The sequence below is a fragment of the Oncorhynchus nerka genome, linkage group LG8 (assembly GCF_034236695.1).
Source record: "Oncorhynchus nerka isolate Pitt River linkage group LG8, Oner_Uvic_2.0, whole genome shotgun sequence".
Classification (NCBI taxonomy): Eukaryota; Metazoa; Chordata; class Actinopteri; order Salmoniformes; family Salmonidae; genus Oncorhynchus; species Oncorhynchus nerka.
In genome coordinates, this window is record NC_088403.1 from 16,872,027 (window position 1) to 16,888,415 (window position 16,389).

The 16,389-nt window shown below is 50.1% G+C and overlaps 1 protein-coding gene across 2 annotated transcripts in view; it reads left to right on the forward strand.

The window, feature by feature from the left end:
* Positions 1-16,389, forward strand: part of exoc4 (exocyst complex component 4) — a 323,186-nt gene that overhangs the window by 15,467 nt on the left and 291,330 nt on the right. For both annotated transcript variants that reach the window (XM_065021455.1, XM_065021456.1), the window contains exons 4-5: positions 5,799-5,992; positions 9,641-9,750. In XM_065021455.1, coding sequence (XP_064877527.1) covers positions 5,799-5,992; positions 9,641-9,750 — 304 coding nt within the window. The remainder of the gene's footprint in view (positions 1-5,798; positions 5,993-9,640; positions 9,751-16,389) is intronic.

Here is a 16,389-nt window from a genome sequence, read left to right on the forward strand (position 1 = left end):
GGTGAAAACAACAGGAGCTGGTCAGTCCACAACAGGAGCTGGTCAGTCCACAACAGGAGAAAACAACAGGAGCTGGTCAGTCCACAACAGGAGCAACAGGAGCTGGTCAGTCCACAACAGGAGCTGGTCCACAACAGGAGCTGGTCAGTCCACAACAGGAGCTGAAAACAACAGGAGCTGGTCAGTCCACAACAGGAGCTGGTCAGTCCACAACAGGAGCTGGTCAGTCCACAACAGGAGCTGGTCAGTCCACAACAGGAGAAAACAACAGGAGATTGTCAGTCCACAACAGGAGAAAACAACAGGAGCTTGTCAGTCCACAACAGGTGAAAACAACAGGAGCTGGTCAGTCCACAACAGGAGAAAACAACAGAAGCTGGTCAGTCCACAACAGGTGAAAACAACAGGAGCTGATCAGTCCACGACAGGAGAAAACAACAGGAGCTGGTCAGTCGACAACAGGAGCTGGTCAGTCCACAACAGGAGAAAACAACAGGAGCTGGTCAGTCCACAACAGGAGCCGGTCAGTCCACAACAGGTGAAAACAACAGGAGCTGGTCAGTCCACAACAGGAGCTGGTCAGTCCACAACAGGAGCTGGTCAGTCCACAACAGGAGCTGGTCAGTCCACAACAGGAGCTGGTCAGTCCACAACAGGAGCTGGTCAGTCCACAACAGGTGAAAACAACAGGAGCTGGTCAGTCCACAACAGGAGCTGGTCAGTCCACAACAGGTGAAAACAACAGGAGCCAGTCAGTCCACAACAGGAGCTGGTCAGTCCACAACAGGAGCTGGTCAGTCCACAACAGGAGCTGGTCAGTCCACAACAGGAGCTGGTCAGTCCACAACAGGTGAAAACAACAGGAGCTGGTCAGTCCACAACAGGAGCTGGTCAGTCCACAACAGGTGAAAACAACAGGAGCCAGTCAGTCCACAACAGGAGCTGGTCAGTCCACAACAGGTGAAAACAACAGGAGCTGGTCAGTCCACAACAGGTGAAAACAACAGGAGCTGGTCAGTCCACAACAGGAGAAAACAACAGGAGCTGGTCAGTCCACAACAGGAGCTGGTCAGTCCACAACAGGAGAAAACAACAGGAGCTGGTCAGTCCACAACAGGAGAAAACAACAGGAGCTGGTCAGTCCACAACAGGAGCTGGTCAGTCCACAACAGGAGCTGGTCAGTCCACAACAGGAGAAAACAACAGGAGCTGGTCAGTCCACAACAGAAGCTGGTCAGTCCACAACAGGAGAAAACAACAGGAGCTGGTCAGTCCACAACAGGACAAAACAACAGGAGCTGGTCAGTCCACAACAGGAGCTGGTCAGTCCACAACAGGAGAAAACAACAGGAGCTGGTCAGTCGACAACAGGAGCTGGTCAGTCCACAACAGGAGAAAACAACAGGAGCTGGTCAGTCCACAACAGGAGCCGGTCAGTCCACAACAGGTGAAAACAACAGGAGCTGGTCAGTCCACGACAGGAGCTGGTCAGTCCACAACAGGAGCTGGTCAGTCCACAACAGGTGAAAACAACAGGAGCTGGTCAGTCCACAACAGGAGCTGGTCAGTCCACAACAGGAGCTGGTCAGTCCACAACAGGAGCTGGTCAGTCCACAACAGGAGCTGGTCAGTCCACAACAGGAGCTGGTCAGTCCACAACAGGAGCTGGTCAGTCCACAACAGGAGCTGGTCAGTCCACAACAGGTGAAAACAACAGGAGCTGGTCAGTCCACAACAGGAGAAAACAACAGGAGCTGGTCAGTCCACAACAGGTGAAAACAACAGGAGCTGGTCAGTCCACAACAGGAGAAAACAACAGGAGATTGTCAGTCCACAACAGGAGAAAACAACAGGAGCTTGTCAGTCCACAACAGGTGAAAACAACAGGAGCTGGTCAGTCCACAACAGGAGAAAACAACAGGAGCTGGTCAGTCCACAACAGGTGAAAACAACAGGAGCTGATCAGTCCACGACAGGAGAAAACAACAGGAGCTGGTCAGTCGACAACAGGAGCTGGTCAGTCCACAACAGGAGAAAACAACAGGAGCTGGTCAGTCCACAACAGGAGCTGGTCAGTCCACAACAGGAGAAAACAACAGGAGCTGGTCAGTCCACAACAGGAGAAAACAACAGGAGCTGGTCAGTCCACAACAGGAGCTGGTCAGTCCACAACAGGAGCTGGTCAGTCCACGACAGGAGAAAACAACAGGAGCTGGTCAGTCCAGAGCGTTCTATATCTGTCACTGAGTGTCTGTTGTGTGGCGCATATGAGGCGAGGAAGTTACACTTGTGTGTAATTCACTGCTAAATGTTTGCTATCAGATATCTTATAACGGCTTTCTGCCGTGTTTGAGGAGTAAGTCAGAGCTCTGTATGGGTTGTCTGTACAGCTGCCATTTTGTCCCTGTGCTTCCGACTAGCGGTTTCTCTCCCCTCTGCTCCGTGTTCACATGCTGCTCTTCTCTCTGAAAAACATGCATCACTACTTTTTTATTTGCACTTGCTCTCATTGACTTTTATTTGTAAATGTCCACACTCACCGAAAATGAGCCATGCTTGTATAACTTCATGAGCTGGATTTGCCTGTCTACAATTAGTTTATGTTCATTTTCGCTTGTTAGCATTTAGCTAACATCTTCTATATGATTTTGCTATTACTTGGGCAATTTCTTTTTAGTATTCTGGGAAAGCAATGTTTTTTGTTTTTTAGCGGCCACTTGTGTGCTATTCCGGTTATACCAGAAATCCCTGCATGAACATCTACGCTGGTGGGAGGAGCTATAGAAGGACAGGCTCATTGTAATGGCTGGAATGGAATAAAAATGGAATGGTATCAAACGTATGGAGCCCGTCCTTCTATAGCTCCCCCCACCAGCCTCCACTGGCCCAAGCCTATGTAATGGTGTGGAGTCCTTGCTCTCACATATCCAACTGTGTTAGATCAGTGACCTCCAGGAAAGAAGGATGGATTTATAGCAGTATTGGAACTAGGCCACTGTACTCTATGCAAGAAGGATCCTATCTTGTTTGATAGGTGCTAGACAAGAGCTGATGTTGACCCTAACTCAAGTTGAAGCTGTCCCTGGAACAGTCTGACGGAGGCTAATCTAAGGAAACTCAGTGAGTCAGGTCTGTGCCTCATTACATTGCTTTCACAGAAGACTGTCAGTGTCCATTTTAAGCTAGGTGTTTCAATTTGCCTCTCAGTAGGAGAGCGGCTGCAACAGTTATATCTCTGTCTCTGTCCCTTTTTATTGGTTGACTCTTTGTTTTGCTCTCCCTTTCCACCGTCTCAGATCTCCCTCTCTTCCTATCACTCCCCTCTCTCTCCTCTCTCCCCCCTCTCTACTCTCTCTCTCAGCACTCAGCTCTCTCCTCTCTCTCAGCTCTCTCCTCTCTCCCTCAACTCTCTCTCTCTCAGCTCTCTCTGCTCATCACCCTTTCGCTCTCTCTCTCTCCGGTCTGTTGTAAGTCCATCCTGTCTCTGTCAATCCTGTGAGACTCCCTGATGTGTTCATTCCAGACATGCTGTCACTCATTACCCTGCTCATCTGTCAGATTAACGTCTCCCTCACTTTCACACTCTCCCTCCATCCCCTCCTCCTCTAGCCCTCCCTCAGCTCTCTCTCTCTCTCTCTCTCTCTCTCTCTCTCCTCTCTCTCTGTCTTTCTCTCTCTCTTCTCTCTTTGTCTTTCTCTCTCTCCTCTGTCTCGCTCTCTCCTCTCTCCTCTGTCTCTCTCTCTCTCTCCTCTGTCTCTCTCTCTCTCCTCTCTCTCTCTCTCTCTCTCTCTCTCTCTCTCTCTCTCTCTCTCTCTCTCTCTCTCTCTCTCTCTCTCTCTCTCTCTCTCTCTCTCTCTCTCTCTCTCTCTCTCTCTCTCTCTGCTTGACTATTAGTATTCCCACTGCTCTCTTTCTGCCTCAGCTGAATGGCAGTGTTACAAGACCCCATGGGGTTAGTGAGGGACAGGACTGGTTCACTTTCCAAAAAAAGTCTCTCTTCTCCACTCCTATCCTACACACACACACACACACACACACACACACACACACACACACCCCGTCTGAGCCCAGTGTGCACCAGAGAGGCCAGTGACGGGCTGTCACATGTACTCCTTCTCTCCTCCCCCTCCTGTGAGTCTCCCTCTCTCCCCATCCTGCTAACTCTCAGGAAGCCTCATATAGTTGATTATCTTGACAGCCCGGGCTCCCTAACGATGTTAACCAGCCTTCTTCTGTCATCCCGGACCACTGGTAATGAGTCACACACACACACACACACACAAGGCATACACACATGCACTTGTGGACTGTTGACACACACGTACTTATAGACATACACACAGACGCATACACATTGGTCACACCCACTCACAGTTAGTTACAGCATATGCATACTCACACACACACACCAACGTATACCTACACCACACAGTGAGGAACACAGAGGCATGCAGAGTTATTCTATTAAGCTGATGGGGGCTGATCATGCACAGCATTAGCACATCTTTTGGCTAATGTTGCACTGATTTGCATCAACACATACTTGACCTATGCCCTCCCTTCCTTTCCTCCTGTCCGTCCTGCCCGGTGATACACACACCGTCTGTGATGGCTCTCTGGAGTGCTGTCATCCAGCCATTAGCCCACTCTAATAAAAACCACTCATTAACCACCATGAAGATTTATTCAATATAAACACGCCATAACCACAATGCTGATGAAAACTGAGACTGGAGGAGGGAGAGACGAACGGAGAGAGAGAGGGGGACGGACGGAGAGAGAGAGGGGGACGGACGGACAGAGAGAGAGGGGGACGGACGGACAGAGAGAGAGGGGGACGGACGGACGGAGAGAGGGGGACGGACGGACAGAGAGAGAGAGAAATCAAGGAACTTTGAGAGAGGAGAGCCTGGATGTAGTTTGGTGTTTGGTGCATAGTCTGCATTCCTTAAGTTTTCCCCTAAAATGCTGTTATGTTGGGCAGTGGGGACTGGGCAGTGGGGACTGGGCAGTGGGGACTGGGCAATGAGGGCTGGGCAATGGGGGCTGGGCAGTGGGCACTTGGGGTGGCTGGTAGCCTTGTGTTGGGCCAGTAACTGAAAGGTTGCTGGTTTGAAACACCGAGCCGACTAGGTGAAGAGTCTGTGTCCTTGAGCAAGACACTAAACCCTAAATGCTCCTGTAAGTCTGTCTGGATAAGTGTGTCTGTTAAATGACTACAATGTAAAACATTTAGAACGTTCTACATACAGCAGCAGTGTTAACACAGAGGATACACTGTAGTTATACTGGTGTTGTTGGCATTATTTGTCTGTCTAGTAACCTGTCTGACAACCTGTCTGACAACCTGTCCAGTAACCGGTCTGACAACCTGTCTGACAACCTGTCTAGTAACCGGTCTGACAACCCTTCTGACAACCTGTCTAGTAACCGGTCTGACAACCCTTCTGACAACCTGTCTAGTAACCGGTCTGACAACCCTTCTGACAACCTGTCTAGTAACCGGTCTGACAACCCTTCTGACAACCTGTCTATTAACCGGTCTGACAACCTGTCTGACAACCTGTCTAGTAACCGGTCTGACAACCTGTCTGACAACCTGTCTGACAACCTGTCTAGTAACCGGTCTGACAACCCTTCTGACAACCTGTCTAGTAACCAACCGGTCTGACAACCTGTCTAGTAACCGGTCTGACAACCTGTCTAGTAACCGGTCTGACAACCGTGTTCAGGTCTCCCCTACATTCCAAGGTGTCTAGATCTATTCAGGTTTGTCTCCTGTGGTCCCCCTCGTGCAGGTGTCAGCGGTGGAGTCTCTGGAGGGCCCCCTGCTGCAGGTGGAGGGTCTGGGGGACCTGCGTCTGGAGCTCCACAGTAAGAAGCTCAACATCCACGTGGTCCTCATCGACGAGCTGCACCGGCACCTCTACATCAAGTCTACCAGCCGCCTGGGGACCAAGAACAAGGACAAGAACCAGGGACGCCACGGGGGGTGAGTGGCCTGGAGAGGGAGGGGGGTTAGTGGCCTGGAGAAGGGGGAGAGGGGGGGGCCTGGAGAAGGGGAGGGAGTGGCCTGGAGAAGGGGAGGGAGAGGGGGGTGAGTGGCCTGGGAGAAGGGGGAGGGGGAGTGGCCTGGAGAAGGGAAGGGGGAGGGGGGGGGTGTGGCCTGGAGAAGGGGAGGGAGAGGGGGGTGGACTGGAGAAGGGAAGGGAGGGAGGGGGGTGAGTGGCCTGGAGAAGGGGGAGAGGGGGTTAGTGGCCTGGAGAAGGGGAGGGGCCTGGAGAAGGGGAGGGGAGAGGGGGTTAGTGGCCTGGAGTGGACTGGAGAAGGGGAAGGGGGGGTGAGAGGGGGGGGAGAGGGGGTGAGTGGCCTGGAGAAGGGGGGAGAGGGGGTGAGTGGCCTGGAGAAGGGGAGGGAGAGGGGGGGTGAGTGGCCTGGAGAAGAGGGGGAGGGAGAGGGGGGGGGTGAGTGGCCTGGCCTGGAGAGAAGGGGAGGGAGAGGGGGGGTGAGTGGCCTGGAGGGGAAGGGGGGGGTTAGGGCCTGGAGAGGGGGGGGTTAGTGGCCTGGAGAAGGGGAGGGAGAGGGGGTTAGTGGCCTGGGGGGGAGGGAGAGGGGGGTTTAGTGGCCTGGAGAAGGGGAGGGAGAGGGGGGTTGGAGTGGCCTGGAGAAGGGGAGGGAGAGGGGGTTAGTGGCCTGAGGGGAGGGAGAGGGGGGTTGAGTGGCCTGGAGAAGGGGAGGGAGAGAGTGGCCTGGAGAAGGGGAGGGAGAGGGGGTTGGAGAAGGGAGGGAGGGGGGGTTGAGTGGCCTGGAGAAGGGGAGGGGGGTTAGAGGGGGAGGGAGAGGGGGGTTGAGTGGCCTGGAGAAGGGGAGGGAGAGAAGGGGGGGAGAGTGGGCCTGGAGAAGGGGAGGAGAGGGGGTTGAGTGGCCTGGAGAAGGGGGACTGGAGAAGGGGAGTGGGGCAGGAGGTGGGAGTGGGGTTGTTGTTAGGAACACGCTGTGAGGTTTGGTCAGGGAGATCAAAGTGGGGGTCAATCCCACTTCAAGTGCAGTCAACAGAGGGAATGTAATGTTTATAATTTGCAGTATTCTAGTAGGGCAAGGACTCAAACACCAGATCTCAGTAGAGATTGGAAGTAGTTGTTTTCACTTCAGAATAAGAGCTTTGGGAGTCTGAAGTGTATGGGTGTTCACTCTGCGTTGGAAGTAGTTGTTTTCACTTCAGAATAAGAGCTTGTTTTCACTCTCAGAATAAGAATAAGAGCTTGGGGAGTCTGAAGTGTATGGGTGTTCACTCTGCGTTGGAAGTAGTTGTTTTCACTTCAGAATAAGAGCTTGGGGAGTCTGAAGTGTTTGGGTGTTCACTCTGCGTTGGAAGTAGTTGTTTTCACTTCAGAATAAGAGCTTGGGGAGTCTGAAGTGTATGGGTGTTCACTCTGCGTTGGAAGTAGTTGTTTTCACTTCAGAATAAGAGCTTGGGGAGTCTGAAGTGTATGGGTGTTCACTCTGCGTTGGAAGTAAATGTATAATTGGGGGGAAACTAGTTGAAATCATTAAATGAAATACCATGAAATACCATGAGACATGAGACGGTGTTCAACCTCCTCCTCTAATCCCACACAGTACAGTTCCACACTACATGTGTTGTCCCTCAGTGTTTACATTAGCTGGTCTAAACTTCTAGTGACAAGACAACGCCCCTGTCTCACCACTTAGTGCAAACACATCTGATTCATTCATGGGAGACCAAAGATGACGCTCTGTAGAATGATAATGTGGGTTTTGGTTAGTCGACGACCGCGTCACAACCTACATTCACATCGGGAGGATTATCATACCAACACCAATGGTTGTGTCCCAATATGTGTCCCAAATGGCACCCTATTCCCTACTTAGTGCACTACTTTAAAAGTTATAAACTGTGTAGTGCACTATGCAGGGAATAAGGTGCCATTTGGGACACATGTTAGAATGCTGTGTGGGGCGACGGCTGCCACCTGCATGATAATTCCTAAACCAAGATGCAGCATCACAACACATTAGACTGATGCAGGTCACCCACCTCTCCAGCAATGAAGCCTGTTGTTTTGATGTTTGTTAATTCATGCTAGGTGTGTGTGTGTGTGTGTGTGTGTGTGTGTGTGTGTGTGTGTGTGTGTGTGTGTGTGTGTGCGTGTGTGTACAGCAGTGTGGTGTCGTGCGTACAGCAGTGTGGTGTCGTGCGTGCGTGTGTGCTGTCTGGGCTGTGACGTACTGTAGAGTGATGTATTAGTTGGGGTCTTAGAGTGACAGGTTAAAGCTCCTGTATAATGGAGGTTTGGTAAGAACAACCCACCTCCACTCAACACTCACTAAGCAGGGCAACACTCAACACTGGAGGTACAGGGCTACACTCAACACTGTGGAGGAACAGGTCAGGGCTACACTCAGCACTGTGGAGGAACAGGGCTCCACTCAACACTGTGGAGGTACAGGTCAGGGCTCCACTCAACACTGTGGAGAAACAGGGCTACACTCAACACTGTGGAGGAACAGGTCAGGGCTACACTCAGCACTGTGGAGGAACAGGGCTCCACTCAACACTGTGGAGGAACAGGGCTACACTCAACACTGTGGAGGAACAGGGCTCCACTCAACACTGTGGAGGAACAGGGCTACACTCAACACTGTGGAGGTACAGGTCAGGGCTCCACTCAACACTGTGGAGGAACAGGGCTACACTCAACACTGTGGAGGAACAGGTCAGGGCTACACTCAGCACTGTGGAGGAACAGGGCTCCACTCAACACTGTGGAGGAACAGGGCTACACTCAACACTGTGGAGGAACAGGGCTCCACTCAACACTGTGGAGGAACAGGTCAGGGCTACACTCAGCACTGTGGAGGAACAGGTCAGGGCTCCACTCAGCACTGTGGAGGAACAGGTCAGGGCTCCACTCAAGACTGTGTGGAGGAACAGGTCAGGGCTACACTCAACACTGTGGAGGTACAGGTCAGGGCTCCACTCAACACTGTGTGGAGGAACAGGGCTCCACTCAGCACTGTGGAGGTACAGGTCAGGGCTCCACTCAGCACTGTGGAGGTACAGGTCAGGGCTCCACTCAGCACTGTGGAGGTACAGGTCAGGGCTACACTCAACACTGTGGAGGAACAGGGCTACACTCAGCACTGTGGAGGAACAGGTCAGGGCTCCACTCAACACTGTGGAGGAACAGGTCAGGGCTGCACTCAACACTGTGGAGGAACAGGGCTACACTCAGCACTGTGTGGAGGAACAGGGCTCCACTCAACACTGTGTTGAGGTACAGGTCAGGGCTCCACTCAACACTGTGTTGAGGTACAGGTCAGGGCTCCACTCAACACTGTGGAGGTACAGGTTGTTAACATGTTCATTATAAAGCTCTGCTTGTCTCTCAGGTGAATGTTGTCGTTGTGGGTAGCAGGGTTGGGCTCAATTCAAATTGAAGCCAGACAATTCAGGAAGATTTCATTTAACATTTTGAAATAAGTAGCTTCTACTTTTCAGTTTAGTGAGAAGTCATTGAAAATAAATGCAATTTGTTTTGATTTATTGAATTGTAATTTTGTAACGAGGATGAGGGTGATGATGGTGACTGATGATGCTCTTCTCAACTCTCTCCAGCTCTACAACCAAAGACACGTCCCCTCTGCCCCAGCTGGACGTCAGCAGCCTGTCCAGCCCTCGCAAGCTGATGGACTCCTCCCAGTTCAGCACCCCAGGGACCACCAGCAGTAAGTAGCCTTGGTAGTCCAACACACATCCATTATGCATGTCTGCTTGGCTGAATACAGCAGTACTAAATGAGGGCCTGCACACTATACCAACCTAATAAAGGAAGGTTTTGGTGCAGTTGATTGTGCTGACCTTACTTCATTACCACCAGTAGAATGGCTTCAGGAATACTACTGGACAAGAGAGGGAGAGGGGGGTCATGGAGGAGGGAGACGAGGAAGAGGCAGGGACAGAGAGAGGAAGAGGCAGGGACAGAGAGAGGAAGAGGCAGGGACAGAGAGAGGAAGGGCAGGGGACAGAGAGAGGAAGGGGCGGGGACAGAGAGAGGAAGGGAGGGGACAGGGAGGGAAGGGACGGGGACAGAGGGAGGAAGGGACGGGGACAGAGGGAAGGGACGGGGACAGAGAGAGGAAGGGACAGAGGAGAAGGACAGAGAGAGGAAGAGGGGGGACAGAGAGAGGAAGGGATGGGGACAGAGAGAGGAAGGAGGGGACAGAGAGAGAAGGGGACAGAGAGCCAGTGAGATAATGTGGAGAGAGAAAGGGAGAGGAGTTGAGATGGATAGATAGAAAAGAGAACATAGTGTAGATGGAGAGAGATACTGTAGAGACTTGATGAGAACTATTGGAACATAGTTGTCTCCTGGATAGCATAGTGGTAGAGTTGTCAGGTTAGTGTTTTACTGTCGCTCCATTCTGCCAATGCTCCCAGTGATAATGAAATCATTAGCAGGGATCTGTACTGCTGCAGTTATTACATCCATTAGCATGTCATTAGGGGTGTGTACCAGAGAACGCTGCAGGCTCAACACACCTCGTACATAACACTGCCTCTCACACACACTCCACTGATGGCATTCACACGCCAGCAAGCACATGCACACACACACAGAAGTACTAACGCATGATGACACGCACACCTTCTCCCCGCTTCCATCTCTTCCATCTATGCCTCGTATTTCCTCCCCCTTGCAGCACAGTACATACATCACATCATTATCAGGGCATTATCATACTAGTACATACTGTCCATCCCTGTATTACTAGACCATTATCATAATAGTACATACACGACAGCATTATCCGCCCATTATCATAATAGTACATACATCGCATTATAGCATTATCATACCCGTGCATACATCACCGCATTATCAGGGCATTATCATACTAGTTGAGACATTATTAGACATTAATACTGTAACACCAATGTATTATGGGCATTATCGTACTGTACATACATTGATGAGAACATTATCACGCTGGAATCACAGCATTAGTTGGACATTATGGATAGTACATACATCAGAGTTGTTATTAGTGTTTATGGAGTTCATACTGCGGCATTATTAGGGCATTATGTGATACATCACAGCATTATTAGGGCATTGTCACGCTGCAGTTATACATCACAGCATGTCATTAGGGCATTGCCATACTGTTCATACATCACCACATTATTAGGGCATTATCACGCTGGTTCATACATCACCACATTATTAGGGCATTATCACGCTCGTTCATACACCACGGCATTATTAGGGGATTATCATGCTCGTTCATACATCACAGCATTATTAGGGCATTATCACGCTCGTTCATACATCACCGCATTATTAGGGCATTATCACGCCTCTCATACATCACCACATTATTAGGCATTATCACGCCAGCATCAGTACATTATTAGGGCATTATCACACACATTACATCACAGCATTATTAGGGCATTGCCATACCCGTTCATACATCACCGCATTATTAGGGCATTATCATGCTCGTTCATACATCACCGCATTATTAGGGCATTAACATGCTCGTTCATACATCACAGCATTATTCGGGCATTATCATACTAGTACATACATCACCACATTATTAGGGCATTATCACGCTCGTACATACATCACAGCATTATTAGGACATTATCGTACTAGTACATACATCACCACATTATTAGGGCATTATCACGCTCGTTCATACATCACAGCATTATTAGGGCATTGCCATACTCGTTCATACATCACCACATTATTAGGGCATTATCACGCTCGTTCATACATCACCACATTATTAGGGCATTATCACGCTCGTTCATACACCACGGCATTATTAGGGGATTATCATGCTCGTTCATACATCACAGCATTATTAGGGCATTATCATACTCGTTCATACATCACAGCATTATTAGGGCATTATCATACTCATCCATACATCACAGCATTATTAGGGCATTATCACGCTCGTTCATACATCACAGCATTATTAGGGCATTATCATACTCGTTCATACATCACAGCATTATTAGGGCATTATCACGCTCGTTCATACATCACAGCATTATTAGGGCATTATCACGCTCGTTCATACATCACATCATTATTAGGGCATTATCATACTCGTTCATACATCACCACATTATTAGGGCATTATCACGCTCGTTCATACATCACAGCATTATTAGGGCATTATCACGCTCGTTCATACACCACAGCATTATTATGGCATTATCATACTCGTTCATACATCACAGCATTATTAGGGCATTATCATACTCGTTCATACATCACAGCATTATTAGAGCATTATCATACAAGTACATACGTTTTCATAACATCATAATCAGCTGCCACCCCTCCATTATCTCCCATTAGTCACCATGTATTCCTGTCAGCACAGTGGGGTAGATAACATTCATTATGCTCATAAGCCACAGTGGAACAGTTACCTACAGCGTCTACAGGGGAGTTTGTTATAGTGTGTTGATGACATTCCCTGGTTGTGGAGTTTGTTATAGTGTGTTGATGACATTCCCTGGTTGTGGAGTTTGTTATAGTGTGTTGATGACATTCCCTGGTTGTGGAGTTTGTTATAGTGTGTTGATGACATTCCCTGGTTGTGGAGTTTGTTATAGTGTGTTGATGACATTCCCTGGTTGTGGAGTTTGTTATAGTGTGTTGATGACATTCCCTGGTTGTGGAGTTTGTTATAGTGTGTTGATGACATTCCCTGGTTGTGGAGTTTGTTATAGTGTGTTGATGACATTCCCTGGTTGTGGAGTTTGTTATAGTGTGTTGATGACATTCCCTGGTTGTGGAGCTGCGAAAACACCAAGAAGATGATTAAGATGCCCAAGGCGGCAGGTAGCCTAGTGGTTAGAGCGTTGGACTTGTAACTGAAAGGTTGCAAGATCAGACTGACAAGGTAAAAATCTGTCGTTCTGCCCCTGAACAAGGCAGTTAACCCACTGTTCCTCTGAACAAGGCAGTTAACCCACTGTTCCTCTGAACAAGGCAGTTAACCCACTGTTCCTCTGAACAAGGCAGTTAACCCACTGTTCCTCTGAACAAGGCAGTTAACCCACTGTTCCTCTGAACAAGGCAGTTAACCCACTGTTCCTCTGAACAAGGCAGTTAACCCACTGTTCCCCTGAAAAAGGCAGTTAACCCACTGTTCCTCTGAACAAGGCAGTTAACCCACTGTTCCTCTGAACAAGAAACAAGTTCCTCTGAACAAGGCAGTTAACCCACTGTTCCTCTGAACAAGGCAGTTAACCCACTGTTCCTCTGAACAAGGCAGTTAACCCACTGTTCCTCTGAACAAGGCAGTTAACCCACTGTTCCTCTGAACAAGGCAGTTAACCCACTGTTCCTCTGAACAAGGCAGTTAACCCACTGTTCCCCTGAACAAGGCAGTTAACCCACTGTTCCTCTGAACAAGGCAGTTAACCCACTGTTCCTCTGAACAAGGCAGTTAACCCACTGTTCCTCTGAACAAGGCAGTTAACCCACTGTTCCCCTGAACAAGGCAGTTAACCCACTGTTCCCCTGAACAAGGCAGTTAACCCACTGTTCCCCTGAACAAGGCAGTTAACCCACTGTTCCCCTGAACAAGGCAGTTAACCCACTGTTCCTCTGAACAAGGCAGTTAACCCACTGTTCCTCTGAAAAAGGCAGTTAACCCACTGTTCCTGGGCCGTCAATGTAAATAAGAATTTGTTGTTAACTGACTTGCCTAGTTAAATAAAGGTAAAATAAAAAGAAAAGCTTCTCTCTGGTCTAGTTATTTTTTCTTAATCTTGGTAATCTCTCTCTCTGCAACTTTCTCCCAGGCCCTACCCACCCATCCACTCAACCCATCCTAACACGTTTGTTTGAATGCAAGCCTAAACCTTCCTTCTCTGTCAGGTTAGGTGTGCCCCGGTACCTGGTCAGCTAGCCACCCTACTGCTAGCTGCAGGTGTACTGTTACAGCTCCATAGCCCCTCCTCCGTACCTCTGTCCCTATGCCATTACCAGACCCCCACTCTTCCTCTCCCCACTAACCTCTGTCCCTATGCCATTACCAGACCCCACTCTTCCTCTCCCCACTAACCTCTGTCCCTATGCCATTACCAGACCCCACTCTTCCTCTCCCCACTAACCTCTGTCCCTATGCCATTACCAGACCCCCACTCTTCCTCTCCCCACTAACCTCTGTCCCTATGCCATTACCAGACCCCCACTCTTCCTCTCCCCACTAACCTCTGTCCCTATGCCATTACCAGAGCCCCACTCTTCCTCTCCCCACTAACCTCTGTCCCTATGCCATTACCAGACCCCCACTCTTCCTCTCCCCACTAACCTCTGTCCCTATGCCATTACCAGACCCCCACTCTTCCTCTCCCCACTAACCTCTGTCCCTATGCCATTACCAGACCCCCACTCTTCCTCTCCCCACTAACCTCTGTCCCTATGCCATTACCAGACCCCCACTCTTCCTCTCCCCACTAACCTCTGTCCCTATGCCATTACCAGACCCCCACTCTTCCTCTCCCCACTAACCTCTGTCCCTATGCCATTACCAGACCCCCACTCTTCCTCTCCCCACTAACCTCTGTCCCTATGCCATTACCAGACCCCCACTCTTCCTCTCCCCACTAACCTCTGTCCCTATGCCATTACCAGACCCCCACTCTTCCTCTCCCCACTAACCTCTGTCCCTATGCCATTACCAGACCCCACTCTTCCTCTCCCCACTAACCTCTGTCCCTATGCCATTACCAGACCCCCACTCTTCTTCTCCCCACTAACCTCTGTCCCTATGCCATTACCAGACCCCCACTCTTCCTCTCCCCACTAACCTCTGTCCCTATGCCATTACCAGACCCCCACTCTTCCTCTCCCCACTAACCTCTGTCCCTATGCCATTACCAGACCCCCACTCTTCCTCTCCCCACTAACCTCTGTCCCTATGCCATTACCAGACCCCCACTCTTCCTCTCCCCACTAACCTCTGTCCCTATGCCATTACCAGACCCCCACTCTTCCTCTCCCCCCACTAACCTCTGTCCCTATGCCATTACCAGACCCCCACTCTTCCTCTCCCCACTAACCTCTGTCCCTATGCCATTACCAGACCCCCACTCTTCCTCTCCCCACTAACCTCTGTCCCTATGCCATTACCAGACCCCACTCTTCCTCTCCCCACTAACCTCTGTCCCTATGCCATTACCAGACCCCCACTCTTCCTCTCCCCACTAACCTCTGTCCCTATGCCATTACCAGACCCCCACTCTTCTCTCCCCACTAACCTCTGTCCCTATGCCATTACCAGACCCCCACTCTTCCTCTCCCCACTAACCTCTGTCCCTATGCCATTACCAGACCCCCACTCTTCCTCTCCCCACTAACCTCTGTCCCTATGCCATTACCAGACCCCCACTCTTCTTCGCCCCACTAACCTCTATCCTTTTGCCAGCCACACCCCCAATACAGTCGCAATGCCAGCCTTAGAAACCCCTAACCCCTCCCCATACCCCTGTCCTTCTGCCAATCTTCCCTCTAGCAACCCCCTGTCTCCTCCTCTGAGCCTACCATTCCACTGATGACTCTCTCCCCTATAATTGCTGCTGTTTGTTGATGGAGTCAGTTGACTAACTCAGGTAGAGGGAGAGAGAAGCCTCTTAATTCACACCCAGGGCCTAAGTCATTTCCCTGCGCTAACTGCACTTCCCTCTCGCATTATTACGGCAAAACGCAAGCAATTAGCCGCCGCCGCGTGCTAAGTGCCATGTGCCGCGATGACGACAGCATAACTCTCCAGCTTTTGTGGACAACGCTGCTTCGTCTAATGGCCTCAGCGCACATCATTTAGTAGCTGGTAATTGTAGTGATTATGACGTGAAAAAACTACAGTCGCTGGCAGGAGAAATAAAGTCTATTAACGTCACATAAACATGAACCCTCTTAACGTACCCCGCTTACAACGCTTTGAAGGGGAAACGGAGGCTGTATCATCAGACTGGAATTAGAACGTAGCCCTGCTGTTACTCTCAATTTAGCGAGAGGGGGGGGGGGTGGTTGAGGTGCTGATCAGGGAGGTAAAGGTGAAGAGCTGTTGTGGGGATGTTTTCATTTGATCCAAACACTCACAAGTTTGTGATGACGAGGAAGAGGTGCTCACCTAGTGGTGAGTGGTGAGATGTATGGGGTTGTTATGGTGATGATAATACTGTATAGCATTGAGAGGAAAGAGATGACAGGAGGACTAGGATGATGTTTATGAAGATGGATGAGGATGGTTACAACTATAACAACTCATTCTTTCATGTGTCTCTAGAAAGTTTCATGAGTATGTTGGCTTTCAAATAGTACC